This window comes from Ranitomeya imitator, chromosome 6, assembly GCF_032444005.1.
Source record: "Ranitomeya imitator isolate aRanImi1 chromosome 6, aRanImi1.pri, whole genome shotgun sequence".
In the NCBI taxonomy this organism is placed as follows: domain Eukaryota; kingdom Metazoa; phylum Chordata; class Amphibia; order Anura; family Dendrobatidae; genus Ranitomeya; species Ranitomeya imitator.
Window position 1 is genome coordinate 1,443,801 of NC_091287.1, and position 27,707 is coordinate 1,471,507.

At 43.5% G+C, this 27,707-nt stretch overlaps 1 protein-coding gene across 4 annotated transcripts in view; it reads left to right on the forward strand.

Annotated features, from left to right (window-relative positions):
• The window catches only part of HASPIN (histone H3 associated protein kinase), a 145,311-nt gene that overhangs the window by 106,878 nt on the left and 10,726 nt on the right, over positions 1 to 27,707 (forward strand). For 3 of the 4 annotated variants that reach the window (XM_069729037.1, XM_069729038.1, XM_069729039.1), the window contains 5 exons: positions 3,080 to 3,171; positions 3,602 to 3,681; positions 3,794 to 3,882; positions 13,650 to 13,792; positions 13,867 to 13,969. In XM_069729037.1, coding sequence (XP_069585138.1) covers positions 3,080 to 3,171; positions 3,602 to 3,681; positions 3,794 to 3,882; positions 13,650 to 13,792; positions 13,867 to 13,969 — 507 coding nt within the window. The remainder of the gene's footprint in view (positions 1 to 3,079; positions 3,172 to 3,601; positions 3,682 to 3,793; positions 3,883 to 13,649; positions 13,793 to 13,866; positions 13,970 to 27,707) is intronic. The other variant, XM_069729040.1, reaches the window with a different exon arrangement.

The window sequence follows — 27,707 nt, forward strand, 5'->3', positions numbered from 1 at the left end:
CTCTAGAATCCGCCCTTTTCTCACCATGGAAAGAACAAAAACCCTCACTGTCGCCCTGATCCACTCCCGCCTGGACTACTGTAACGCTCTATTAATTGGCCTCCCCCTCACTCGACTTTCCCCTCTCCAGTCCATCCTTAATGCAGCAGCCAGGGTCGTCCATCTGGCTAATCGTTACTCGGACGCGTCCGCTCTTCGTCAGTCGTTACACTGGCTACCAATTCATTACAGGATACAATTCAAAGTACTTGTTCTCACCCACAAAGCTCTCCGCAGTGCGGCCCCCTTACATCTCCTCCCTTATTTCTGTCTATCGGCCTAACTGACCTCTGCGCTCTGCAAATGACTTTCGACTAACCTCTGCACTAATCCGTACCTCCCACTCCCAACTCCAAGACTTCTCCCGTGCTGCGCCAATCCTCTGGAATGCTCTACCCCAAGATATTAGGACCATCCACAACTTGCATAGTTTTAGGCGCTCGCTAAAAACACATTTGTTCAGAGCGGCCCATCACGTTCACTAATCAAAGTTATGTTATGTTTGTGTGGGTGTAGCCCATTCACTATCCCCATCTATCCCCCACCCCCTGAAGATGGCCGGACCCTCATTGTAAATACATCATTGTAAATACACACCTGTACTTTGTATCTCCCCCACCTCATTGTAGATTGTAAGCTCTCACCAGCAGGGGCGGCTTATTGCGCTTTAATTATTGTATTGTTAACGTTGTTACTTATGAATGTTGTGTTTGAAACTGTTAAACTGTAAAGCGCTGCGGAATATGTTGGCGCTATATAAATAAAGATTATTATTATTATTATGACGATGAACTGTGCAGTATATTATATAGAGGACTATGGGGAGTGTATTATACTATATGGATGACTATGAACTGTGCAGTATATTATATAGAGGACTATGGGGGTGCATTGTATTATAAGGAGGACTATGGGGGTGCATTATACTTCTTATATGGATCCCCATGACTTCTATGTAAGCCCCTGATGAGTAATGGTTTATTTTCTTCTATACATTACATAACAATGGCAGTGCGGGAGACAGATATATACCAGGATGGGGCACCGGATAGTTACGCCATTGAGGTCAGACTATACAACTTTGCAATAAAGCTATAGTGTGTGAAATGAATAGGGAAAATGTGAATTTGGGTGGAACCTATTTTGGCATGGTGGGGGGCCCATAACTTTGTAGGTCCACCACTGACCACGGCCTCGCTTTTTCCCAGTCATGTTGCTCAGATAATACTGTGCTCCTACCACACTAACGACACTAGATTAGATTTTTTACTCTGCACACAGCTGAATTTCAGCGACCGTAAACTCCAAGGTGAAATATGGCGCGCTGGATCGTGTTAGTCACAAAACCGATTTTTCTTGGACCAAGGATCAGGCCTCTATAACGCACTAGATGCTACAAACTCCGGGTGCCCTACTGTATGACGTAAGGAACACAAGAATTTGTTTGTGGAATTTTTTTCATGACAAGTTCACACAGGGCGTTTTTGTTCCTTTTTTTTTCTGCAGCAAAACCGGATCTTCTTGGCAGGAAAGAAGCTGCGTCAAAAACGCAGGTTTAGGTGCGTTTTTGGTGCGATTTTTGGTGCGTTTTTTTCTCTTTGTCCATGCTAATGTCCTTGGATTTTCAGCAGCTTTTTTTGCTGCGCTTTTTTCAACACCCATTCATGTCAATGGGTGAAAAAACGCAGCAAAAACGCTGAAAGAAGTGACATGCTCTATGTCCAAAAAACGCAACAAAGCACAAAATACTGATCAAACAAAAACCAATGTGTGCAGGAGATTTCTGAAATCTCAGGCTTTGCTGGGACTGTAAAAAGCAGCTGATAATTAGCATAAAACGCAGCAAAAACGCAGTGTGAACTTACACAAAGGTGTGTTAGGTCTGCAGACAGATTCATGTCACCACAGCACTAAATGACGCTTGGCTAGTGATGTAATATTACTTAGAACGCTATAGTCGTACAATAGGAGCGAAGCGCAGCACACTTGTAGGACATGCGCCCTGCTGGCTTTGTCTGGACCTCAGTAATGGCCCCCAGAGAAAAGTGCTGGGAGGTAAATGTACCATCCACCCTGGACAGTAGTGCGCTACACTATCTGACTGACGTACAACCGCCTAACTAGCTAAAACCGTGCTGCTAGCAGTGCCAGCGTCAGGAGCAGCCTCTCTGCACAGTGTCAAAATGGCGCTAAAACAAGATGTCCGCTCTTTATATGGAGAAGGACATGTGATTTCAGCAGCCAATGACAAGCCGTTGTGTCAGGGCATTGTGGGTGTTTCCTGCGCTAGCTGCAATGTGCGCACACAAAGTTAGGGGGGGAAAATGACTGTTTACAAGAACGCAGCGCCGCTGAGCTCTGCAAACCCCGTCCCCCCATCAAACACTCATCATACACCACCATTATCCGGGCTCAAGTGCTGAAAATTGTGGCAACGCAGATATTGTCCAGCACTTTTACCGATTTTCTACCGATTTGATAAAATTTTGCTCATGTTTCCGATCACAAATCCGAGTGTGCCGTATTCGTGTGTATTTGTTTGGTGCTCGTTTACCCATCAAATTGTCTCATCTTTACTTCCAACCCTCTTCCCAATGAGTGGGCAGCAATAATCTCTTGTGTAAAGGCGTTGCTGGCGGCTTTCCTCCTCTGCATCGTCGTGTCGCGCCATTGAAGGGCTTAGCCGTTTATTCTGGGCGCTGCACTTGGTGTCTGGGTGAAGAATGACGATAATCTGTAGGAGCTGGATTTGTGGTGTGTTTCACAGAGGACGCAGTGTGTGTGTGTCTTGGAAACACGTTGCTGTTTTTGAGACATTGTGGATCTATCTTTTTAGGCCAATAAGTGTTTTCAATAAGTCTGATATTTTATGACGCTGGATTTTTCTTACACGGTGTCTTTTATGCCCTGATGGGGAAACTATAGATCCAGCGGGTGCTGATTTTTTGCCATAAATGTCTGTGTGTGAGATCCCCTGGAGGATCCCGCGCTGCGGCGGCCCGTCACTGTGGACGGCATTCATGCTCTTTGTCTCTCGCAGGGCTCATTGTGTGAGGGGCTCCTACCCCCCAGAGCTGCTCTCTGCTTGGGACACGTTTGCTGAAGAGAAGGGGACAGAGAACGAGCGGCCTGGTAAGAGCTCAGTAACCTTATGCCTCTAGGACTATTCCCTCCGAGCAGACGGTGCAGCAGCTTGCTCCATTAGTTAGCGTCCGTACATCTTGGTCTTGTCTTTGCTTGGCCCCCAGCTGGACATGGTGTGTGGGGGCCTGTGACGGACCGGCCCTGTTATGCTCCAGTTTCCTGGACTCATCTGTTGCGGCAGGAGATGATGTCCACAGTACAGTGGGATGTAGGGACATGTCATACTGCAGTCTGGGGTCACACACGGGATCTACAGACACGCCATGGCAGACGGGGTGTGCGGAAACCTCCTGCAAGGAGTGATAGGAAATGCCCTAGAACAGAGGCCCCCAGCTGGTGCAGGACTACAACTACCAGCAATGGTTGGATGGTCTGTAGCACCTCTTCCTGTACTTAGCCATTTTGCATCTGCCTGCAGACTTGTTTGGAGCGGAGCAGCTCTTCATGATTCTCGAGTTTGAGTTTGGTGGCGACGATTTAGAGCGGATGAGTTCCAAGGTAAGTTGGGACACGGGATCTCATGCAGATGACTCTCCTGGACGTTTCCCCTAAGTCACTTGTGACTTTTCTTTCATTGCATTGACCTCTTACGTGTTTTTTCCCTTCACAGCTGCCGTCTGTGGCGGCCTCCCGTAGTATCCTCCACCAGGTGACTGCAGCCTTGGCTGTGGCTGAAGAGGAGCTGAGATTTGAGCACAGGTACTGGTCCTCCATTAATCTTTCATGTCCTCTGATGAACCATGACATACAGTGGGTACAGAAAGTATTCAGACCCCTTTAAATGTTTCATTGCCCCATTAGGTAAATTCTATAAAGTTCATTTTTTTCTCATTAATGTTCACTCTGCCCCCATCTTGACTGAAAAAAACAGAAATGTAGAAATTTTTGCAAATTTAATAAAAAAGAAAAACTGAACTATCACATGGTCATAAGTCTTCAGACCCTTTGCTCAGACACTCATATGTAAGTCCCATGCCGTCCATTTCCTTGTGATCCTCCCTGAGATGGTTCTACTCCTTCATTGGAGTCCAGCTGTGTGTAATTAATCTGCAAGGACTTGATTTGGAGCGGCGCACACCTGTCTATATAAGACCTCACAGCTCACAGTGCATGTCAGACCAAATGAGAATCATGAGGCCAAAGGAACTGGCCAAGGAGCTCAGAGACAGAATTGTGGCTCAGATCTGGCCAAGGTTACAACTGAATTTCTGCAGTACCCAAGAGCACAGTGGCCTCCATAATCCTTACATGGAAGAAGTTTGGGACCACCAGAAGTCTTCCCAGACCTGGCCGTGCAGCCAAACTGAGCAATCGTGGGAGAAGAGCCTTGATGAGAGAGGTAAAGAAGAAGCCCAACATCACTGTGGCTGAGCTCCAGAGATGCAGGAGGGAGATGGGAGAAAGTTCCACAACTATCACTGCAGCCTCCACCAGTCGGGCCTGTCAGGAAAATATGAATATGTCTATATTCTATGTGCACTCCCCGTCCCCCCGTTACATTTGTGCCGTGTGCAGACTCATGGCTGCAGCCCCTCTTCCTCCCTCCCTCCACCTAGGTGAGCTGGTGTAATTGTAGACCTGGCTATGACCGGCTCAAGCCTGAAGTAAAGACTTGAAGCACATGTTCCATTGTCTATTCAAACTCAAACATAATAATGCAGAATTATCATAGAGGCCGGAAACTTATATTTTTGGAATCCGCATCATGAAGGCTATCCACAGTGGCGTTTTCAGGCTCATGTGCGCATCAGGAACTGAGAAAAGGTTTCCCGCTGTCCAATAGCCCACAAGTAGTTATTGTTTGGTATCAGTAGAAAGATAAATTCACAAGAGAGAACCTGATACATCTGTCGTCTCGCTGTGAGCCTCGCAGCCAGAGTTATGGCGCTTATAAGTAAGTGAGTACATTCCCTAGCTCCGCCCTCTGTGAGGTCAGCCAAGGAAAGGTATAACCCCGACCTCCGCCGCCGTACTCGTCCTGCCCATGTCGTGTCTCCGCCTTTGATGAGGGTCTCGGCCCTGAGCCCACATCAAACTGTCGACATGTCAGCTGTTTTGTACCGCTCACATGTGCGTGCAATAGCAGCGGGTGGAATTGCGATTCACCTGCCACTATTAACTAGTCAAACGCTGACAGCGGCATTTAACTACCGCTTACAGCCATTGGGCCCTAAATGCGCTCATCACTGACCCCTGTCACATGATCGGGGGTCAGCGATGCGTCGGCATGACAACCTGAGGTCTCCTCCAGACCTCTATGGTTACTGATGCCGGCCTGCTGTGAGCGCCCCCCTGTGGTCGGCGCTCATAGCACACCTGCATTTCTGCTACATAAGTGATCTGATGATTGCTACTATATAGCAGGGCCGATCGAGTTGTGCCAGCTTCTAGCCTCCCATGGAGGCTACTGAAACATAGCAAAAGTAAGAAAAAAAAAATATGTAAGTTTAAATCGCTCCCCTTTCGCCCCATTCAAAATAAAACAAAAAATAAAATCAAACATACACATATTTGGTATCACAACGTTCAGAATCGCCCGATCTATCAATAAAAAAAAAAAGGATTAACCTGATCTGAATGGCATCATTAAAAACATCAGCTCGGCACGCAAAAAATAAGCCCTCACCCGACCCCAGATCCTGAAAAATAGAGACGCTACGGGTATCGGAAAATGGCGCAATTTTTTTAATTTTTTTTTTAAAGAAAGTTTAGAATTTTTTTTTACCACTTAGATAAAACATAACCTAGACATGTTCGGTGTCTATGAACTCGTAAAGACCTGGAGAATCATAATATCAGGTCAGTTTTAGAATTTTGTGAACCTAGCAAAAAAGCCAAACAAAAAACAACTGTGGGATTGCACTTTTTTTTGCAATTTAACCACACTTGGAATTTTTTTACCGTTTTCTAGTACATGATATGGTAAAACCAATGCTGTCGTTCAAAAGTACAACTCTTCCTGCAAAAAATAAGCCCTCACATGGCCATATTGACGGAAAAATAAAAAAGTTATGGCTCTGAGAAGGAGGGGAGCGAAAAACGCAAAACCGAAAAAGGGCTGCGTCTTGAAGGGGTTAATACTAGGATTCTAGAGTAGGAAGTTGTCATTTGCCCGGGGGGGCCGGCTGGAGCTGTGCTGATAGACCATTTTCCCTTGGGGAAAGCGCCATGGAATGATAAGTGTAAGTTCTTTTTTTAGCCACTTTATTTTGTAATTGTCTGTATATACTGTATTTGTCTCTCTTTGTACCATTCTTTTATATTTTTGTAAACACTGCTTATCGGACGATCTAGAATTAATGTTGTTGGAGCATAATGATGACATGGTGGGGATATCTGAGACGTGGCTGGATGAGAGCCATGACTGGGCTGTTAACTTACAGGGCTACAGCCTGTTCAGAAATGACCGTACAGATAAGCGAGGGGGTGGGGTGTGTCTGTATGTAAAATCATCCTAAAAACCCATCCTACGTGATAATATACACAACAGATCAAAAGTTTGGACACACCTTCTCATTTAAAGATTTTTCTGTATTTTCATGACTATGAAAATTGTACATTCACACTGAAGGCATCAAAACTATGGACTAACACATGTGGAATTATATACTTAACAAAAATAAAAGGTGAATCTAATGAAAATGTAGAATCTCTGTGGGTGGAGATAAGGGGAGGGGGAAAAAATAATAAATTACTGATAGGGGTTTGTTATAAATCTCTAAAAATAATGGAAGCAATGGAGAATATCCTCGTAAAGCAAATAGATGAAGCTGCGACTCAAGGAGAAGTCATTATTATGGGGGACTTCAACTACCCTGAAATAGATTGGGGAACAGAAACCTGCAGTTCCAGCAAAGGTGATCGGGGTCTGACAACTATGAGACAATTACCTCTGACAACTGGTTCAGGACCCAACAAGGAGGGGGGCACTGCTAGACCTAATATTAACCAATAGGCCAGACCGCATATCAAATATAAGGGTTGGGGGTCACTTGGGGAATAGTGATCACAAAATAATAAGTTTTCATAAGATGTGTAATAGAGGGGTTACACGGACACTAAACTTCAGGAGGGCAAATTTCCAACGGATGAGAGAGGATCTTGGTGCAATTAACTGGGACGATATCCTGAGACACAAAAATACACAAAGAAAATGGGAGACGTTTATTAGCATCCTGGATAGGACCTGTGCACAGTATATACCGTATGGGAATAAACATACTAGAAATAGGAGGAAACCAATATGGCTAAATAGAGCTATAAGGGGCGCAATAAGGGACAAAAAGAAAGAATATAGAGAATTAAAGGAAGTAGGTAGTGAGGAGGCATTAAATAAATACAGAAAATTAAATAAATTCTGTAAAAAGCAAATCAAGGCAGCAAAGATTGAGACAGAGAGACTCATTGCCAGAGAGAGTAAAAATAATCCCAAAATATTCTACATAAATAGTTAGAAACTAAAAAATGATAGTGTTGGCCCCTTAAAAATAGTCTGGGTGAAATGGTGGATGAGGATGAGGAAAAAGCCAATATGCTAAATGACTTTTTTTCATCAGTTTTACACAAGAAAATCCCATGGCAACAATATGATCAGTGATAAAAATTCCCAATTAAATGTCACCTGCTTAACCCAGCAGGAAGTGCGGCGGCGTCTAAAAATCACTAAAATTGACAAATCTCCGGGCCCGGATGGGATACACACTCGAGTACTGCAGGAATTAAGTACAGTCATCGATAGACCATTATTTTTAATCTTTAGAGACTCCATAATAACAGGGTCTGTACCACAGGACTGGCGTATAGCAAATGTGGGGCCAATATTCAAAAAGGGAACAAAAACTGAACTCGGAAACTATAGGCCAGTAAGCTTAACCTCTACTGTGGGTAAAATCCTGGAGGGCATTCTAAGGGACGCTATACTGGAGTATCTGAAGAGGAATAACCTCATGACCCAGTATCAGCACGGGTTTACTAGGGACTGTTCATGTTGTATTTGGGATTTCCTGAAGAAGAGATCGCACTGACCTTGAAACGCGGTGAATAAACCACCGTTTAAATTTATTATCCTTGGAACTTCATCATTAAGATAAGAAAGACATAGCTGAACTGGAGCGGGTGCAGAGAAGAGCGACCAAGGTTATTAGAGGACTGGGGGGTCTGCAATACCAAGATAGGTTATTACACTTGGGGCTATTTAGTTTGGAAAAACGAAGACTAAGGGGTGCTCTTATGTTAATGTATAAATATATGAGGGGACAGTACAAAGACCTTTCTGATGATCTTTTTAATCATAGACCTGAGACAGGGACAAGGGGGCATCCTCTACGTCTGGAGGAAAGAAGGTTTAGGCATAATAACAGACGCGGATTCTTTACTGTAAGAGCAGTGAGACTATAGAACTCTCTGCCGTATGATGTTGTAATGAGTGATTCATTACTTAAATTTAAGAGGGGACTGGATACCTTTCTGGAAAAGTATAATGTTACAGGGTGTATACACTAGATTTCTTGATAGGGCGTTGATCCAGGGAACTAGTCTGATTGCCGTATGTGGAGTCGGGAAGGAATTTTTTTCCCCAATGTGGAGCTTACTCTTTGCCACAAGGTTTTTTTTTGCCTTCCTCTGGATCAACATGTTAGGGCATGTTAGGTTAGGCTATGGGGTGAACTACATGGACTTAATCTTCCTTCAACCTTAATAACTATGTTACTATCCTTTCTGGCGTAAATGTATAAATTTACTAGTTTTGTTGTCCTTGCTGTATAATGTACCGCTACAACCTCCACACTAATTACGCTACCGTGTGGATGGTCTCCTGACCCGATATTGATTTTAATGTAGAACTTGGAGCTGGTGGTCGCACAGTGTTCTGGGGATTTGGGAGACTCTTGCAGTGACAGAACAGAGGATTATACAGTTAGGGCCAGAAATATTTGGACAGTGACACAATTTTCGCGAGTTGGGCTCTGCATGCCACCACATTGGATTTGAAATGAAACCTCTACAACAGAATTCAAGTGCAGATTGTAACGTTTAATTTGAAGGGTTGAACAAAAATATCTGATAGAAAATGTAGGAATTGTACACATTTCTTTACAAACACTCCACATTTTAGGAGGTCAAAAGTAATTGGACAAATAAACATAACCCAAACAAAATATTTTTATTTTCAATATTTTGTTGCAAATCCTTTGGAGGCAATCACTGCCTTAAGTCTGGAACCCATGGACATCACCAAACGCTGGGTTTCCTCCTTCTTAATGCTTTGCCAGGCCTTTACAGCCGCAGCCTTCAGGTCTTGCTTGTTTGTGGGTCTTTCCGTCTTAAGTCTGGATTTGAGCAAGTGAAATGCATGCTCAATTGGGTTTAGATCTGGAGATTGACTTGGCCATTGCAGAATGTTCCACTTTTTGGCACTCATGAACTCCTGGGTAGCTTTGGCTGTATGCTTGGGGTCATTGTCCATCTGTACTATGAAGCGCCGTCCAATCAACTTTGCAGCATTTGGCTGAATCTGGGCTGAAAGTATATCCCGGTCCACTTCAGAATTCATCCGGCTACTCTTGTCTGCTCTTATGTCATCAATAAACACAAGTGACCCAGTGCCATTGAAAGCCATGCATGCCCATGCCATCACGTTGCCTCCACCATGTTTTACAGAGGATGTGGTGTGCCTTGGATCATGTGCCGTTCCCTTTCTTCTCCCCATCATTCTGGTACAGGTTGATCTTTGTCTCATCTGTCCATAGAATACTTTTCCAGAACTGAGCTGGCTTCTTGAGGTGTTTTTCTGTCTATTTTTGGTATTGATGAATGGTTTGCATCTAGATGTGAACCCTTTGTATTTACTGTCATGGAGTCTTCTCTTTACTGTTGACTTAGAGACAGATACACCTACTTCACTGAGAGTGTTCTGGACTTCAGTTGATGTTGTGAACGGGTTCTTCTTCACCAAATTAAGTATGCGGCGATCATCCACCACTGTTATCATCCGTGGACGCCCAGGCCTTTTTGAGTTCCCAAGCTCACCAGTCAATTCCTTTTTTCTCAGAATGTACCCAACTGTTGATTTTGCTACTCCAAGCATGTCTGCTATCTCTCTGATGGATTTTTTCTTTTTTTTCAGCCTCAGGATGTTCTGCTTCACCTCAATTGAGAGTTCCTTTGACCGCATGTTGTCTGCTCACAGCAACAGCTTCCAAATGCAAATCCACACACCTGGAATCCACCCCTGACCTTTTAACTACTTCATTGATTACAGGTTAACGAGGGAGACGCCTTCAGAGTTAATTGCAGCCCTTAGAGTCCATTGTCCAATTACTTTTGGTCCCTTGAAAAAGAGGACGCTATGCATTACAGAGCTATGATTCCTAAACCCTTTCTCCGATTTGGATGTGGAAACTATCATATTGCAGCTGGGAGTGTGCACTTTCAGCCCATATTACATATATAATTTTATTTCTGAACATGTTTTTGTAAACAGCTAAAATAACAAAACTTGTGTCACTGTCCAAATATTTCTGGCCCTAAATGTATGTGTATTACCTGCCCTGAGACTGAGGATATACATACCGCCCTCACTGCAGCGTGCCCAATAGCCAGTACACGGCAAGGCAGCCTTTCTGGCGACTACTTACCCTAGATGTAGGTCCCTGACTGACCTGAGGATAATGGGGGCGCCAGAGAGCTGCAAGTTCCAGATCCTAAAAAAACACAAAAATTGAGTTTAGCTTGAGTTGGTACACATGCAAAACTTAAAACGCATATTCACATTGGCTACAAAGCATAAAAAACCTATAAGAGAAAAACTGAACAAAAACCCTGCTGTAGCTAAGTAAATAAAGTTTCTGAGCTGGAAATTGTATATAAGGCTTCCCCAGTCTGGTGTTTCACTGGTTGGGCCCAGTCCTTTTGTCTGCCCTTATTCACACTGAGGTCAACATTGACACATGGTGAGGTTTTAATATTAGACAGTGTAGGACTGTCCCGATCAGAGTTACCTTGACGTGGTGGGATGGCTTTTGTGGTATTTTTTTTTTATCAAAACACAGTATTACTAAAAACTCTGTGTTATTTAATTGCACTTTTTGCTTTTTATTTACTTAGTTACAGCAGGGTTTTTGTTCACTTTTTCTTTTGTATGTTTTATAAATTCCTGAACCGGAACTGAAGGAGGAAACAAAAGTTGTGCATGGTTAATAGGACCCACGACCTCTAATAATCAGTAAATTTGTGACAATTGGTGGGATGTAATAAATCCCTGACAACTGGGGAGGAGTAACCTCACACCCCCAGTTCATGACAGGGCCTTTATGGCAGAGTGGTCCGACGGAAGCCTCTCCTCAGTGCAAGACATATGAAAGCTTCATCTTTTGCTAAAAATCACATGAAGGACTCCCAGACTATGAGAAATAAGATTCTCTTGTCTGATGAGATGAAGATAGACCTTTTTGGTGATAATTCTAAGAAGTATGTGGAGAAAACCAGGCACTGCTCATCACCAGCCCAATACAATCCCAACAGTGAAACATGGTGGTGGCAGCATCATGCTATAGGGGGTGTTTCTCAGCTGCAGCTCCAGTACATAGAGATCCCGGATGAAAACCTCTTCCGGAGTGCTCTGGACCTCAGACTTGGCCGAAGGTTCACCTTCCAACAAGACAATGACCCTAAGCACACAGCTAAAATAACAAAGGAGCGGCTTCAGAACAACTCTGTGACCATTCCTGACCGGACCAGCCAGAGCCCTGACCTAAACCCAAATGAGCATCTCTGGAGACCTGAAAATGGCGTCCACCAACGTTCACCATCCAACCTGATGGGACTGGAGAGGATCCGCCAGAAAGAATGGCCGAAGATCCCCAACTCCAGGAGGGAAAACTTGTATCATTCCCAAGAAGACTCATGGCTGTTCTAGCCCAAAAGGGGCTTCTACCCAATACTGAGCAAAGGGGCTGAAGACTTATGACCATGGGAGATTTCAGTGTTTCGTTTTTAATAAATCTGCAAAAATTTCTATATTTCTGTTATTTTCAGTGAAGATGGGGTGCAGAGTGCACATTAACCCCTTCATGACCTTGGGATTTTCAGTTTTCGTTTTTCGCTCCCCTCCTTCCCAGAGCCATAACTTTTTTATTTTTCTGACAATTTGGCCATGTGAGGGCTTATTTTTTGCGGGACGAGTTGTACTTTTGAACGACATCATTGGTTTTAGCATGTCGTGTACTAGAAAAGGGGAAAAAAATCCAAGTGCTGTGAAATTGCAAAAAAAGTGCAATCCCACAGTTGTTTTTTGTTTGGCTTTTTTGCTAGGTTCACTAAATGCTAAAACTGAGCTGACATTACGATTCTCCAGGTCATAGACACCAAACACGTTTAGGTTCTCTTTTATCTAAGTGGTGAAAAAAAATTCCAAACTTTGCTAGAAAAAAATTGTGCCATTTTCCGATACTCGTAGCGTCTCCATTTTTCATGATCTGGGGTCGGGTGAGGGCTTATTTTTTGCGTGCCGAGCTGATATTTTTATTGATACAATTTTGGTGCAGATACGTTCTTTTGATCGCCCGTTATTGCATTTTAATACAATGTCGCTGCAACCAAAAAAAAACGTAATTCTGGCATTTTGAATTTTTTTCTCGCTACGCCGTTTAGCAATCAGGTTAATCCTTTTTTTTTATTGATAAATCGGGCGATTCTGAACACGGCGATACCAAATATGTGCAGGTTTGATTTTTTTTATTTTTTATTATTGATTTATTTTGGATGGGGCAAAAAGGGGGTGATTTAAACTGTGATATTTTTTAAAAAAAAAATGTTCACTTTTTTTTTTTTTTTTTTTTTTTACTTTTGCCATGTTTCAATAGCCTCCATGGGAGGCTAGCAGCTGGCACAACGCGATCGCCTCTGCTACATAGCAGCGATCATCAGATCGCTGCTATGTAGCTGAAATGCAGGTGTGGTATGAGCGCCGACCACAGTGGGCGCTCATAGCAGGCCGGCATCAGTAACCATAGAGGTCTCAAGGACCTCTATGGTTACAATGGAGACGCATCGCCGACCCCCGATCATGTGACGGGGGTCGGTGATGCGCTCATTCCCGGCCGGAAGCGCCGGTTAAATGCCGCTGTCAGCGTTTGCCTGCGGCATTTAACTAGTTAATAGGTGCGGGCAGATCGCGATTTCACCTGCCGCTATTGCGGGCACATGTCAGCTATTCAAAACAGCTGACATGTCCCGGCTTTGGTGCGGGCTCACCGCGGAGTCTGCGTCAAAGAGGGGGATCTGACCTCGGACGTACTATCCCGTCCGAGGTCAGAAAGGGGTTAATGAGAAAAAATGAAGTTTTCTGAATTTACCAAATGGCTGCAATGAAACAAAGAGTGAAAAATGTAAAAGTGTGAATAGTTTCCGTACCCGCTGTGAGTTCAGGGTCTTCTCCGTGCCCACCGCATTCTTCTTGTTTTTAGGGATTTACACTGGGGCAACCTCCTGATTGAGAAGACGTCGTCCGGCACCATGTCCGTGTCCCTGCGAGGGGAGAGGCTTGAGATTCCCAGTGGCGGGATCCAGGTGAAGATCATCGACTACACTCTGTCTCGGCTGGACAAAGGTGGATGGTCCGGGTGGTAACGGGTGGCTTCTCTGCACATGACGCTGCTGGTACCAACCTGCTGCTTCTTTCAGATGGACTGACCGTCTTCTGCGACCTGTCTACAGACGAGGAGCTGTTCCAGGGAACGGGAGATCTGCAGTTTGATGTCTATAGAGGGATGAGACTCGAGAACCAGTAAGTGACTCAGGGACATGTATGAGAGGGCACTACAGATATCAGAGGGGTCAGTGACCACACACAGAGAACAGCAGTGTGTGTGGAATTGATCAAGACCACCCATATAGAATATATTCAAATAGACAATAAATCAGTTTATTTATGAAAAAACACAAAAAGGGCCATGAAAAAAGAGCACTGAAGGCCGTGTAGGGGCCAACAACGACCCTCCTCCAATGTGCCAGCAGCAGATAGAAACGCCGCGACCTCCATCCATGTCAGCAGGCCTAGATGAAGTAAGCCATCCCACAGAAATCTCACAGAAAAGTACAGGATACAATGAATAGTGTTGTTATCCAAGTGAGAAAAAGTATATTGTTACAGATAATCCGAGGAGAAGGCAAGTGAATAACCAGTAAAGAGGCGAAGCAAGCCTCCTGTTATAAGTGATTACAGGGAGCACCCCACGCGTATCGCCACCTTATAGCGTGGCTTCCTCAGGGGTGAAAAGCAGTGGACTCATTCTCACAGTTTGTGTTGTATAAATACGGCAAATATTTAAAGATACGTGATGTGTTTGCCAGCATGTCCGTAGAGACCGCGTCCGCTAGCGATAGCTGCGCATGCGCGGCTCACAACACCCAAGACACCGTGACCACAAGCGCCATCATGGTGAGAGCCGTGCACGTGCGGTTCACAAAGACCAGAATGCTGCATCCACCATTGCTGTCATGGACACTGCATGGTACAGAAGGAATCCGCTCGTGCGCGGTCCAGGCTCTCGGCTTACATAGTAACATAATTAGTAAGGCCGAAAAAAGACATTTGTCCATCCAGTTCAGCCTATATTCCATCATAATAAATCCCCAGATCTACGTCCTTCTACAGAACCTAATAATTGTATGATACAATATTGTTCTGCTCCAGGAAGACATCCAGGCCTCTCTTGAACCTCTCGACTGAGTTCGCCATCACCACCTCCTCAGGCAAGCAATTCCAGATTCTCACTGCCCTAACAGTAAAGAATCCTCTTCTATGTTGGTGGAAAAACCTTCTCTCCTCCAGACGCAAAGAATGCCCCCTTGTGCCCGTCACCTTCCTTGGTATAAACAGATCCTCAGCGAGATATTTGTATTGTCCCCTTATATACTTATACATGGTTATTAGATCGCCCCTCAGTCGTCTTTTTTCTAGACTAAATAATCCTAATTTCGCTAATCTAGTATTGTAGTTCTCCCATCCCCTTTATTAATTTTGTTGCCCTCCTTTGTACTCTCTCTAGTTCCATTATATCCTTCCTGAGCACCGGTGCCCAAAACTGGACACAGTACTCCATGTGCGGTCTAACTAGGGATTTGTACAGAGGCAGTATAATGCTCTCATCATGTGTATCCAGACCTCTTTTAATGCACCCCATGATCCTGTTTGCCTTGGCAGCTGCTGCCTGGCACTGGCTGCTCCAGGTAAGTTTATCATTAACTAGGATCCCCAAGTCCTTCTCCCTGTCAGATTTACCCAGTGGTAAAAGAAAGAGAACAACGCATGCGTAGTTTCATGGTGCCCTGGATCACTACATAAACATACAGTGCCTTGCGGAAGTATTCAGCCCCCTGGAACTTTTCAACCTTTTCCCACATATCATGCTGCAAACATAAAGATACCAAATGTAAATTTTTGGTGAAGAATCAACAACAAGTGGAACACAATTGTGAAGTTGAACGAAATGTAATTGGCTATTTTACATTTTTGTGGAAATACAAAAAAACTGAAAAGTGGGGCGTGCGATATTATTTGGCCCCTTTACTTTCAGTGCAGAAGTTCATTGTGGATCTCTGAATGATCCAATGTTGTCCTAAATGCCTGATGATGATAAATATAATCCACCTGTGTGTGATCAAGTCTCCGTATAAATGCACCTGCTCTGTGATAGTCTCAGGGGTCTGTGTGAAGCATCATGAAGACCAAGGAACACAACAGGCAGGTCCGTGATACTGTTGTGGAGAAGTTTAAAGCCGGATTTGAATACAAAATGATTTCCAAAACTTTAACCATCCCAAGGAGCACTGCGCAAGCGATCATATTGAAATGGAAGGAGTATCATACCACTGCGAATCTACCAAGACCCGGCCATCCCTCTAAACTTTCATCTCAGACAAGGAGAAGACTGATCAGGGATGCAGCCAAGAGGCCCATGATCACTCTGGATGAACTGCAGAGATCTACAGCTGAGGTGGGACAGTCTGTCCATAGGACAACAATCAGTCGTACACTGCACAAATCTGGCCTTTATGGAAGAGTGGCAAGAAGAAAGCCATTTCTCAAAGATATCCATAAAATGTGTCGTTTGCAACAAGCCACCTGGGAGACACCAAACATGTGGAAGAAGGTGCTCTGGTCAGATGAAACCAAAATTGAACATTTTGGCAACAATGCCAAACGATATGTTTGGCGTAAAGGCAACACAGCTCATCACCCTGAACACACCATCGCCACTGTCAAACATGGTGGTGGCAGCATCATGGTTTGGGCCTGCTTTTCTTCAGCAGGGACAGGGAAGATGGTTAAAATTGATGGGATGATGGATGGAGCCAAATACAGGACCATTCTTGAAGAAAACCTGTTGGAGTCTGCAAAAGACCTGAGACTGGGACGGAGATTTGTCTTCCAACAAGACAATGATTCCAAACATAAAGCAAAATCTACAATGGAATGGTTCACAAATAAACGTATCCAGGTGATAGAATGGCCAAGTCACAGTCCAGACCTCAATCCAATGGAGAATCTGTGGAAAGAGCTGAAAACTGCTGTTCACAAACGATCTCCATCAAACCTCACTGAGCTCGAGCTGTTTGCCGGGAAGAATGGGCGAGAATTTCAGTCTCTCCATGTACGAAACTGATAGAGACATACCCCAAGAGACTTGTAATCGCAGCAAAAGGGGCGCAACAAAGTATTAAGTTACAGGGGCCGAATAATATTGCACGCCACAATTTTCAGTTTTTGAATTTCCACAAAAATTTAAAATAACCAATAACTCTCGTCCAACTTCACAATTGTGTTCCACTTGTTGTTGATTCTTCACCAAAAATTTACATTTGGTATCTTTGTTTGAAGCATGATATGTGGGAAAAGGTTAAAAAGTTCCAGGGGGCCAAATACTTTTGCAAGGCACTGTATACAAGAATATAGCGCATTCGTGATCCCACTACATACACACCACATGAGCTCATGCTGATACAACTACATATTCGCTTGCGCCGTGTTAAGATGAAAGACAAGATGACATAAAAAATACTATATCCCATTAAAACTACATGATTTACTGATTTAAGTGCAATCCATATCCATTATAATTGTTAGGAAAATATGAATTATTTTCCATTGTTCGGGATACACAGCCAGAGCTGGCCTACTGCTCCTCCCACTATTGGTTTCTGTAGGACCAAAATCCTTTATGCGGCCCCTCTCCCCCTCTGTGAATTTCCACCCCCTACCTTTAGGCAAATGTTCCTGTGGAATGTGAGTTTTTATTGCCTGCCAGGTAGCAGAGCTGAATGGGTTTCCCCCCCCCCCCCCCAAAAAAAAAGATCCCTTTGTCTTATAAGCAAAATACTCAGTCAAATTCAATAAGACACATTAATCCCAGAAAATGAAAATTAGATTTCCAGGATCCGGGCACTTGGGGTTATGCATGGCAGCGTTTTGCGCCATTTAGGGCCATCAGAAACCTGGGAAATGAATTTCTGCCCACCAGCAAATCACCGTGTTTGGACTCTAAAGAGCGGTAAATTCGCAACAACAAAAAAATAATGCCAAGATCATTGGCCTGTGAGCTTCCAGGCCAAGGATATGAAAAAAAGGAGTAATTGGTAACTTTCCTAGCTATGTGTACCTCCCAGAAAATAGCCCATATGTGGGAAGTCTTACCTTTATGGCCAAAGCATAAAACAAGATCGTGCATCTCTGGCATTCATTCAGAGCCGGAGAGACAGCTAAACACCATGCTGTGGTACTGGATCATTTCTTTGGGATCTCTCCTCCCCTTTATCGACACATCATACCTGTGACTGAGATTTAGTAAGTTTCGTGTTTTCATCTCTTTTGTTCCATAATTGTTTGTACACACTTGTATTTTGTCTCTTTTGTAATATCATCTGTATCTTCTGTAAACAGAGCAAATTTATAAGTTTACTCCAGAAAAAATAAGCAATCTTTGTTCTTCTTGCTCTGTAGGCGATCCACCACATAATTTGCACAAATTCACGTTACCAAACGGGTGTCCGATCCACCTATAAGAGGCCGGTGGTGGCAGCAGCATAGTTGTCGTATTTATGTGGTGTTGGGGACTTGGTGGTGACTGGATCGGGGTGTATATACAGTCATGGCCAAAAGTATTCACACCCCTGCATTTCTGTCAGATAATACTCAGTTTCTTCCTGAAAATGATTTGGTATTATTATCTTCATTTAATTTGTCTTAAATGAAAAAAACACAAAAAGAATTGTCCTAAAGCCAAATTGGATATAATTCCACACCAAACATAAAAAAGGGGGTGGACAAAAGTATTGGCACTGTTCGGAAAATCATGTGATGCTTCTGTAATTAGTGTAATTAACAGCACCTGTAACTTACCTGTGGCACCTAACAGGTGTTGGCAATAACTAAATCACACTTGCAGCAAGTTGACATGGATTAAAGTTGACTCAACCTCTGTCCTGTGTCCTTGTGTGAACCACATTGAGCATGGAGAAAAGAAAGAAGACCAAAGAACTGTCTGAGGACTTGAGAAACCAAATTGTGAGGAAGCACAAGCAATCTCAAGGCTACAAGTCCATCTCCAAAGATCTGAATGTTCCTGTGTCTACCGTGCGCAGTGTCATCAAGAAGTGTAAAGCCTGTGGCACTGTGGCTAACCTCCCTAGATGTGGACGGAAAAGAAAAATTGACAAGAGATTTCAACGCAAGATTGTGCGGATGTTGGATAAAGAACCTCGACTAACATCCAAACAAGTTCAAGCTGCCCTGCAGTCCGAGGGTAACATAGTAACATAGTAACATAGTTAGTAAGGCCGAAAAAAGACATTTGTCCATCCAGTTCAGCCTATATTCCATCATAATAAATCCCCAGATCTACGTCCTTCTACAGAACCTAATTGTATGATACAATATTGTTCTGCTCCAGGAAGACATCCAGGCCTCTCTTGAACCCCTCGACTGAGTTCGCCATCACCACCTCCTCAGGCAAGCAATTCCAGATTCTCACTGCCCTAACAGCAAAGAATCCTCTTCTATGTTGGTGGAAAAACCTTCTCTCCTCCAGACGCAAAGAATGCCCCCTTGTGCCCGTCACCTTCCTTGGTATAAACAGATCCTCAGCGAGATATTTGTATTGTCCCCTTATATACTTATACATGGTTATTAGATCGCCCCTCAGTCACCTTTTTTCTAGACTAAATAATCCTAATTTCGCTAATCTATCTGGGTATTGTAGTTCTCCCATCCCCTTTATTAATTTTGTTGCCCTCCTTTGTACTCTCTCTAGTTCCATTATATTCTTCCTGAGCACCGGTGCCCAAAACTGGACACAGTACTCCATGTGCGGTCTAACTAGGGATTTGTACAGAGGCAGTATAATGCTCTCATCATGTGTATCCAGACCTCTTTTAATGCACCCCATGATCCTGTTTGCCTTGGCAGCTGCTGCCTGGCACTGGCTGCTTCAGGTAAGTTTATTATTAACTAGGATCCCCAAGTCCTTCTCCCTGTCAGATTTACCCAGTGGTTTCCCATTCAGTGTGTAATGGTGATATTGATTCCTTCTTCCCATGTGTATAACCTTACATTTATCATTGTTAAAACCCATCTGCCACCTTTCAGCCCAAGTTTCCAACTTATCCAGATCCATCTGTAGCAGAATACTATCTTCTCTTGTATTAACTGCTTTACATAGTTTTGTATCATCTGCAAATATCGATATTTTACTGTGTAAACCTTCTACCAGATCATTAATGAATATGTTGATGAGAACAGGTCCCAATACTGACCCCTGCGGTACCCCACTGGTCACAGCGACCCAGTTAGAGACTATACCATTTATAACCACCCTCTGCTTTCTATCACTAAGCCAGTTACTAACCCATTTACACACATTTTCCCCCAGACCAAGCATTCTCATTTTGTGTACCAACCTCTTGAGCGGCACGGTATCAAACGCTTTGGAAAAATCGAGATATACCACGTCCAATGACTCACCGTGGTCCAGCCTACAACAGTGTCAACCCGTACTATCCGTCAGCGTCTGAATGAAAAGGGACTGTATGGTAGGAGACCCAGGAAGACCCCACTTCTTACCCCGAGACATAAAAAAGCCAGGTTGGAGTTTGCCAAAACTTACCTGAAAAAGCCTAAAACGTTTTGGAAGAATGTTCTCTGGTCAGATGAGACAAAAGTAGAGCTTTTTGGGCAAAGGCATCAACATAGAGTTTACAGGAGAAAAAAAGAGGCATTCAAAGAAAAGAACACGGTCCCTACAGTCAAACATGGCGGAGGTTCCCTGATGTTTTGGGGTTGCTTTGCTGCCTGTGGCACTGGACTGCTTGACCGTGTGCATGGCATTATGAAGTCTGAAGACTACCAACAAATTTTGCAGCATAATGTAGGGCCCAGTGTGAGAAAGCTGGGTCTCCCTCAGAGGTCATGGGTCTTCCAGCAGGACAATGACCCAAAACACACTTCAAAAAGCACTAGAAAATGGTTTGAGAGAAAGCACTGGAGACTTCTAAGGTGGCCAGCAATGAGTGCAGACCTGAATCCCATAGACCACCTGTGGAGAGATCTAAAAATGGCAGTTTGGAGAAGGCACCCTTTAAATATCAGGGACCTGGAGCAGTTTGCCAAAGAAGAATGGTCTAAAATTCCAGCAGAGCATTCTAAGAAATTCATTGATGGTTACCGGAAGCGGTTGGTCGCAGTTATTTTGGCTAAAGGTTGTGCAACCAAGTATTAGGCTGAGGGTGCCAATACTTTTGTCTGGCCCATTTTTGGAGTTTTGCGTGAAAAGATCAATGTTTTGCTTTTTGCTTCATTCGCTTTTGTGTTTTTTCATTTAAGACAAATTAAATGAAGATAATAATAACAAATAATTTCTGATTGCAATCATTTTCAGGAAGAAACTGAGTATTATCTGACAGAAACCAGGGATTCAAGCTTGAGGAGGCTAATTTGCATATTCCAGGTGCCTTATGGGAAAAGCGAAGTCTCCCTAAGCTAGAAGATCGTTGGGTACAGCCGGGACCAGCTGCTTGGAAAGCATCACCAAATTTTTGCCTGTAGGATATTATTGCAAGAGAGCTTGGATGAGTAGATTACACAAGAAGGAAAACACACAGCAAGTCAGCAGGATCTAGGAGCAACATGGCAGATGTGACAACCTACATGGTGAGCTGCAGCATGTGCTACATGTTCACAGATCGACCAGAAGAAGAATTAAATTTCACCTGTCAGAAGTGTAGACTAGTGGCCCTTTTAGAAGAAAAGGTGCGGGGTCTGGAAGAAAGAATAGCAACTTTGAAACTCATCAAAGAGAATGAAGACTTTCTAGACAGAACAGAAGCATCTCTACTGGTCACAGAAGGTGAAAAAAGTGTCAGAGAACCTCCAAAAGCAGATGAGTGGAAGCATGTGACCAAAAGAAGCAAGAAGACCATGGAGAAATCACCAACCACACAACTGAAGAACCGATATCAAATCTTTGTAGAGGATGAAGATGGCACACCTAAGGATGAAACAATACCAGCAAGCAAAAAAGAAAGGGCACACAGCAACAAGTGACAGCAAAAAGTACAGCCAAGAAGCAACGAAGAGTGGTGGTGGTGGGAGACTCACTACTGAGAGGCACCGAAGCAGCCATCTGCAGACCGGACATAACTGCAAGAGAAGTATGCTGCCTTCCAGGTGCGATGATCAAGGATGTAACCGATAGGATACCAAAGCTCTTCAGCTCCAAGGACGTCCACCCATTTCTTCTGATACATGTTGGCACCAATGACACGGCAAGGAAGGACCTACCGACAATCTGCAAGGACTTTGAAGAGTTGGGGAAGAAAGTAAAGGAACTGGATGCACAGGTAGTTTTTTCTTCTATCCTTCCAGTAGACGGGCATGGCACCAGGAGATGGAACAGGATCCTTGATGCAAACAACTGGCTAAGACGATGGTGCAGACAACAAGGATTCGGATTCCTGGACCACGGTGTGAATTACTTGTACGATGGACTCCTCGCCAGAGACGGACTACACCTCAACAAACCTGGGAAACACACATTCGCCAGAAGACTCGCTACACTCATCAGGAGGGCGTTAAACTAGAAGAAGAGGGGACGGGAAGAAAAACATTAGACTTGAACAAAGAAGACCCAGGAAAACATACTCAGATGGGAGGTAAGAACATTTCTAAAACAATCCACAGCGAGGAGATTGGAACAAAACAAAATCCTCTAAACTGCATGCTCGCAAACGCCAGAAGCCTGACAAACAAGATGGAAGAACTAGAAGCAGAAATATCTACAGGTAACTTTGACATAGTGGGAATAACCGAGACATGGTTAGATGAAAGCTATGACTGGGCAGTTAACTTACAGGGTTACAGTCTGTTTAGAAAGGATCGTAAAAATCGGAGAGGAGGAGGGGTTTGTCTCTATGTAAAGCCTTGTCTAAAGTCCACTTTAAGGGAGGATATTAGCGAAGGAAATGAGGATGTCGAGTCCATATGGGTCGAAATTCATGGAGGGAAAAATGGTAATAAAATTCTCATTGGGGTCTGTTACAAACCCCCAAATATAACAGAAAACATGGAAAGTCTACTTCTAAAGCAGATAGATGAAGCTGCAACCCATAATGAGGTCCTGGTTATGGGGGACTTTAACTACCCGGATATTAACTGGGAAACAGAAACCTGTGAAACCCATAAAGGCAACAGGTTTCTGCTAATAACCAAGAAAAATTATCTTTCACAATTGGTGCAGAATCCAACCAGAGGAGCAGCACTTTTAGACCTAATACTATCTAATAGACCTGACAGAATAACAAATCTGCAGGTGGTCGGGCATCTAGGAAATAGCGACCACAATATTGTGCAGTTTCACCTGTCTTTCACTAGGGGGACTTGTCAGGGAGTCACAAAAACATTCAACTTTAGGAAGGCAAAGTTTGAACAGCTTAGAGATGCCCTTAATCTGGTAGACTGGGACAATATCCTCAGAAATGAGAATACAGATAATAAATGGGAAATGTTTAAGAACATCCTAAATAGGCAGTGTAAGCGGTTTATACCTTGTGGGAATAAAAGGACTAGAAATAGGAAAAACCCAATGTGGCTAAACAAAGAAGTAAGACAGGCAATTAACAGTAAAAAGAAAGCATTTGCACTACTAAAGCAGGATGGCACCATTGAAGCTCTAAAAAACTATAGGGAGAAAAATACTTTATCTAAAAAACTAATTAAAGCTGCCAAAAAGGAAACAGAGAAGCACATTGCTAAGGAGAGTAAAACTAATCCCAAACTGTTCTTCAACTATATCAATAGTAAAAGAATAAAAACTGAAAATGTAGGCCCCTTAAAAAATAGTGAGGAAAGAATGGTTGTAGATGACGAGGAAAAAGCTAACATATTAAACACCTTCTTCTCCACAGTATTCACGGTGGAAAATGAAATGCTAGGTGAAATCCCAAGAAACAATGAAAACCCTATACTAAGGGTCACCAATCTAACCCAAGAAGAGGTGCGAAACCGGCTAAATAAGATCAAAATAGATAAATCTCCGGGTCCGGATGGCATACACCCACGAGTACTAAGAGAACTAAGTAATGTAATAGATAAACCATTATTTGTTATTTTTAGGGACTCTATAGCGACAGGGTCTGTTCCGCAGGACTGGCGCATAGCAAATGTGGTGCCAATATTCAAAAAGGGCTCTAAAAGTGAACCTGGAAATTATAGGCCAGTAAGTCTAACCTCTATTGTTGGTAAAATATGTGAAGGGTTTCTGAGGGATGTTATTCTGGATTATCTCAATGAGAATAACTGTTTAACTCCATATCAGCATGGGTTTATGAGAAATCGCTCCTGTCAAACCAATCTAATCAGTTTTTATGAAGAGGTAAGCTATAGGCTGGACCACGGTGAGTCATTGGACGTGGTATATCTCGATTTTTCCAAAGCGTTTGATACCGTGCCGCACAAGAGGTTGGTACACAAAATGAGAATGCTTGGTCTGGGGGAAAATGTGTGTAAATGGGTTAGTAACTGGCTTAGTGATAGAAAGCAGAGGGTGGTTATAAATGGTATAGTCTCTAACTGGGTCGCTGTGACCAGTGGGGTACCGCAGGGGTCAGTATTGGGACCTGTTCTCTTCAACATATTCATTAATGATCTGGTAGAAGGTTTACACAGTAAAATATCGATATTTGCAGATGATACAAAACTATGTAAAGCAGTTAATACAAGAGAAGATAGTATTCTGCTACAGATGGATCTGGATAAGTTGGAAACTTGGGCTGAAAGGTGGCAGATGAGGTTTAACAATGATAAATGTAAGGTTATACACATGGGAAGAGGGAATCAATATCACCATTACACACTGAACGGGAAACCACTGGGTAAATCTGACAGGGAGAAGGACTTGGGGATCCTAGTTAATGATAAACTTACCTGGAGCAGCCAGTGCCAGGCAGCAGCTGCCAAGGCAAACAGGATCATGGGGTGCATTAAAAGAGGTCTGGATACACATGATGAGAGCATTATACTGCCTCTGTACAAATCCCTAGTTAGACCGCACATGGAGTACTGTGTCCAGTTTTGGGCACCGGTGCTCAGGAAGGATATAATGGAACTAGAGAGAGTACAAAGGAGGGCAACAAAATTAATAAAGGGGATGGGAGAACTACAATACCCAGATAGATTAGCGAAATTAGGATTATTTAGTCTAGAAAAAAGACGACTGAGGGGCGATCTAATAACCATGTATAAGTATATAAGGGGACAATACAAATATCTCGCTGAGGATCTGTTTATACCAAGGAAGGTGACGGGCACAAGGGGGCATTCTTTACGTCTGGAGGAGAGAAGGTTTTTCCACCAACATAGAAGAGGATTCTTTACTGTTAGGGCAGTGAGAATCTGGAATTGCTTGCCTGAGGAGGTGGTGATGGCGAACTCAGTCGAGGGGTTCAAGAGAGGCCTGGATGTCTTCCTGGAGCAGAACAATATTGTATCATACAATTATTAGGTTCTGTAGAAGGACGTAGATCTGGGGATTTATTATGATGGAATATAGGCTGAACTGGATGGACAAATGTCTTTTTTCGGCCTTACTAACTATGTTACTATGTTAGAATTGCAGGGGTGTCAATACTTTTGGCCATGACTGTATGTTCCTATCAGGAACCAATGATAGAAACACAGCTCTGGCAAAAATTAAGAGACCACTGCAAAATGTTCAGTTTGTCTGATTTTTCTCTTTATAGGTATTTTTGAGTAAAATGTAAATTGTTCTTTTATTCTATAAACTTCTGACATGTCTCCGAAGTTCCAAGCAATAAATTTTGTATTTTCTGAAAAAGAAAAATGGCCAAAATAAAAAAAAAAAAAAAAACCCAGTGCTTGCAGACCTCAAATAATGCAAGACGCAGGAAAGCTGGGATTAATAATCATGGTTATTCCACACAATATTGATTGCTGAACTCTTCCTGAGGTAAAACATTAGTATTGTTGTTTCTAAATGATTATGAACTTGCTTTTTTTGCATTATTTGAGGTCTACAATGCATTTTTTTTGTTATTTTGACCATTTCTCATTTTCAAAAAATAAATACAAAATTTATTGCTTGGAGCTTCGGAGACATGTTATCAGAAGTTTATAGAATAAAATAACAATTTACATTTTACTCAAAAATATACCTATAAAGAGAAAAATCAGACAAACTGACCATTTTGCAGTGGTCTCTTCATTGTTGCCAGAGCTGTACATCCTGTCACATCACTTGCCGCAATATTCGGCATAAATTAGAGCAGCTGCGCTCACTTTCTTATCCTCTGTCAATACCCTTAGTGGCCAGCAGGGTAAAGGGGGCACCAGAGAGCTGCAAGTTCATGACCAGAGGTGGAAGTTTTGAAGACAATAATGGCGTGCAATATGTGTAAAAAATGAAAAATATGTGAAATGTAAAATATGCTGAAGTAAAGAAAATAATATAATGAACATAAAGTAATGTGTAAAATATATAGATTATTTAGGTCAACGAATATGAAAGACAATTTGTGTCATGAATGTTAAGTATACAAATGAATTGCTATTATTAAGCAAATTAGAAAAATAAGTGTAAAAAAAAAATTGTCTTTTTCATGGCCATTCTTGGCCTTTTAATTTTTTTTAAATCTTGTGCTTTTTGTGTTGTGTTTTATTCATAAATAAACTGATTTATTGTACATTTGAATATATTATATGGGTGATCTTGATCAAATTCATACACACTGCTTTTTTCTCTTGTCTTGCCATGTCATCATGGCTCATTGGGCACTCCCTTCCTGCCGGTGTCTTGTGGGGCACTCCCTTCCTGCCGGTGTCTTGTTGGGCACTCCCTTCCTGCCAGTGTCTTGTGGGGCACTCCCTTCCTGCCGGTGTCTTGTTGGGCACTCCCTTCCTGCCAGTGTCTTGTGGGGCACTACCTTCCTGCTGGTGTCTTGTTGGGCACTTCCTTCCTGCCAGTGTCTTGTGGGGCACTCAATTCCTGCCGGTGTCTTGTTGGGCACTCCCTTCCTGCCGGTGTCTTGTGGGGCACTCAATTCCTGCCGGTGTCTTGTTGGGCACTCCCTTCCTGCCGGTGTCTTGTGGGGCACTCCCTTCCTGCCGGTGTCTTGTGGGGCACTCCCTTCCTGCCGGTGTCTTGTGGGGCACTCCCTTCCTGCCGGTGTCTTGTGGGGCACTCCCTTCCTGCCGGTGTCTTGTGGGGCACTCCTTCCTGCTGGTGTCTTGTGGGGCACTCCCTTCCTGCCGGTGTCTTGTGGGGCACTCCCTTCCTGCCGGTGTCTTGTGGGGCACTCCCTTCCTGCCGGTGTCTTGTTGGGCACTCCCTTCCTGCCGGTGTCTTGTGGGGCACTCCCTTCCTGCCGGTGTCTTGTGGGGCACTCCCTTCCTGCCGGTGTCTTGTGGGGCACTCCCTTCCTGCCGGTGTCTTGTGGGGCACTCCCTTCCTGCCGGTGTCTTGTGGGGCACTCCCTTCCTGCCGGTGTCTTGTGGGGCACTCCCTTCCTGCCGGTGTCTTGTGGGGCACTCCCTTCCTGCCGGTGTCTTGTGGGGCACTCCCTTCCTGCCGGTGTCTTGTGTCTTGTAGGCACCATCTAGCGTAGCCAGCTTCTAAATCTGATAAAACTTAACCTTTAATTTATATGATAAAAAGATAATAAACAGACAAAAAAATTATACAGTGCTCAAAAATTCCAGTGCATGTAATAAAATGGTACAATCTCACCCAACTGTTGTTTCCTGATTTTCCACCATTCATAAAGGATCAGGACAGGTGAACTTGAAGTAACGAGAGGAAAAAATATGGGGGGGGGTCTGACTTCCCTGTCGTGCCCTCTGCAAAAAGACTCCCGCCCTGACAAGGGCAGTACCCAAGTATGAATCTACTACACGGTGCCCATGATAGATATAGCCTCCCTGAGTAATGTGTCTTCCTTTCCCAACGCATTTCCTCCCC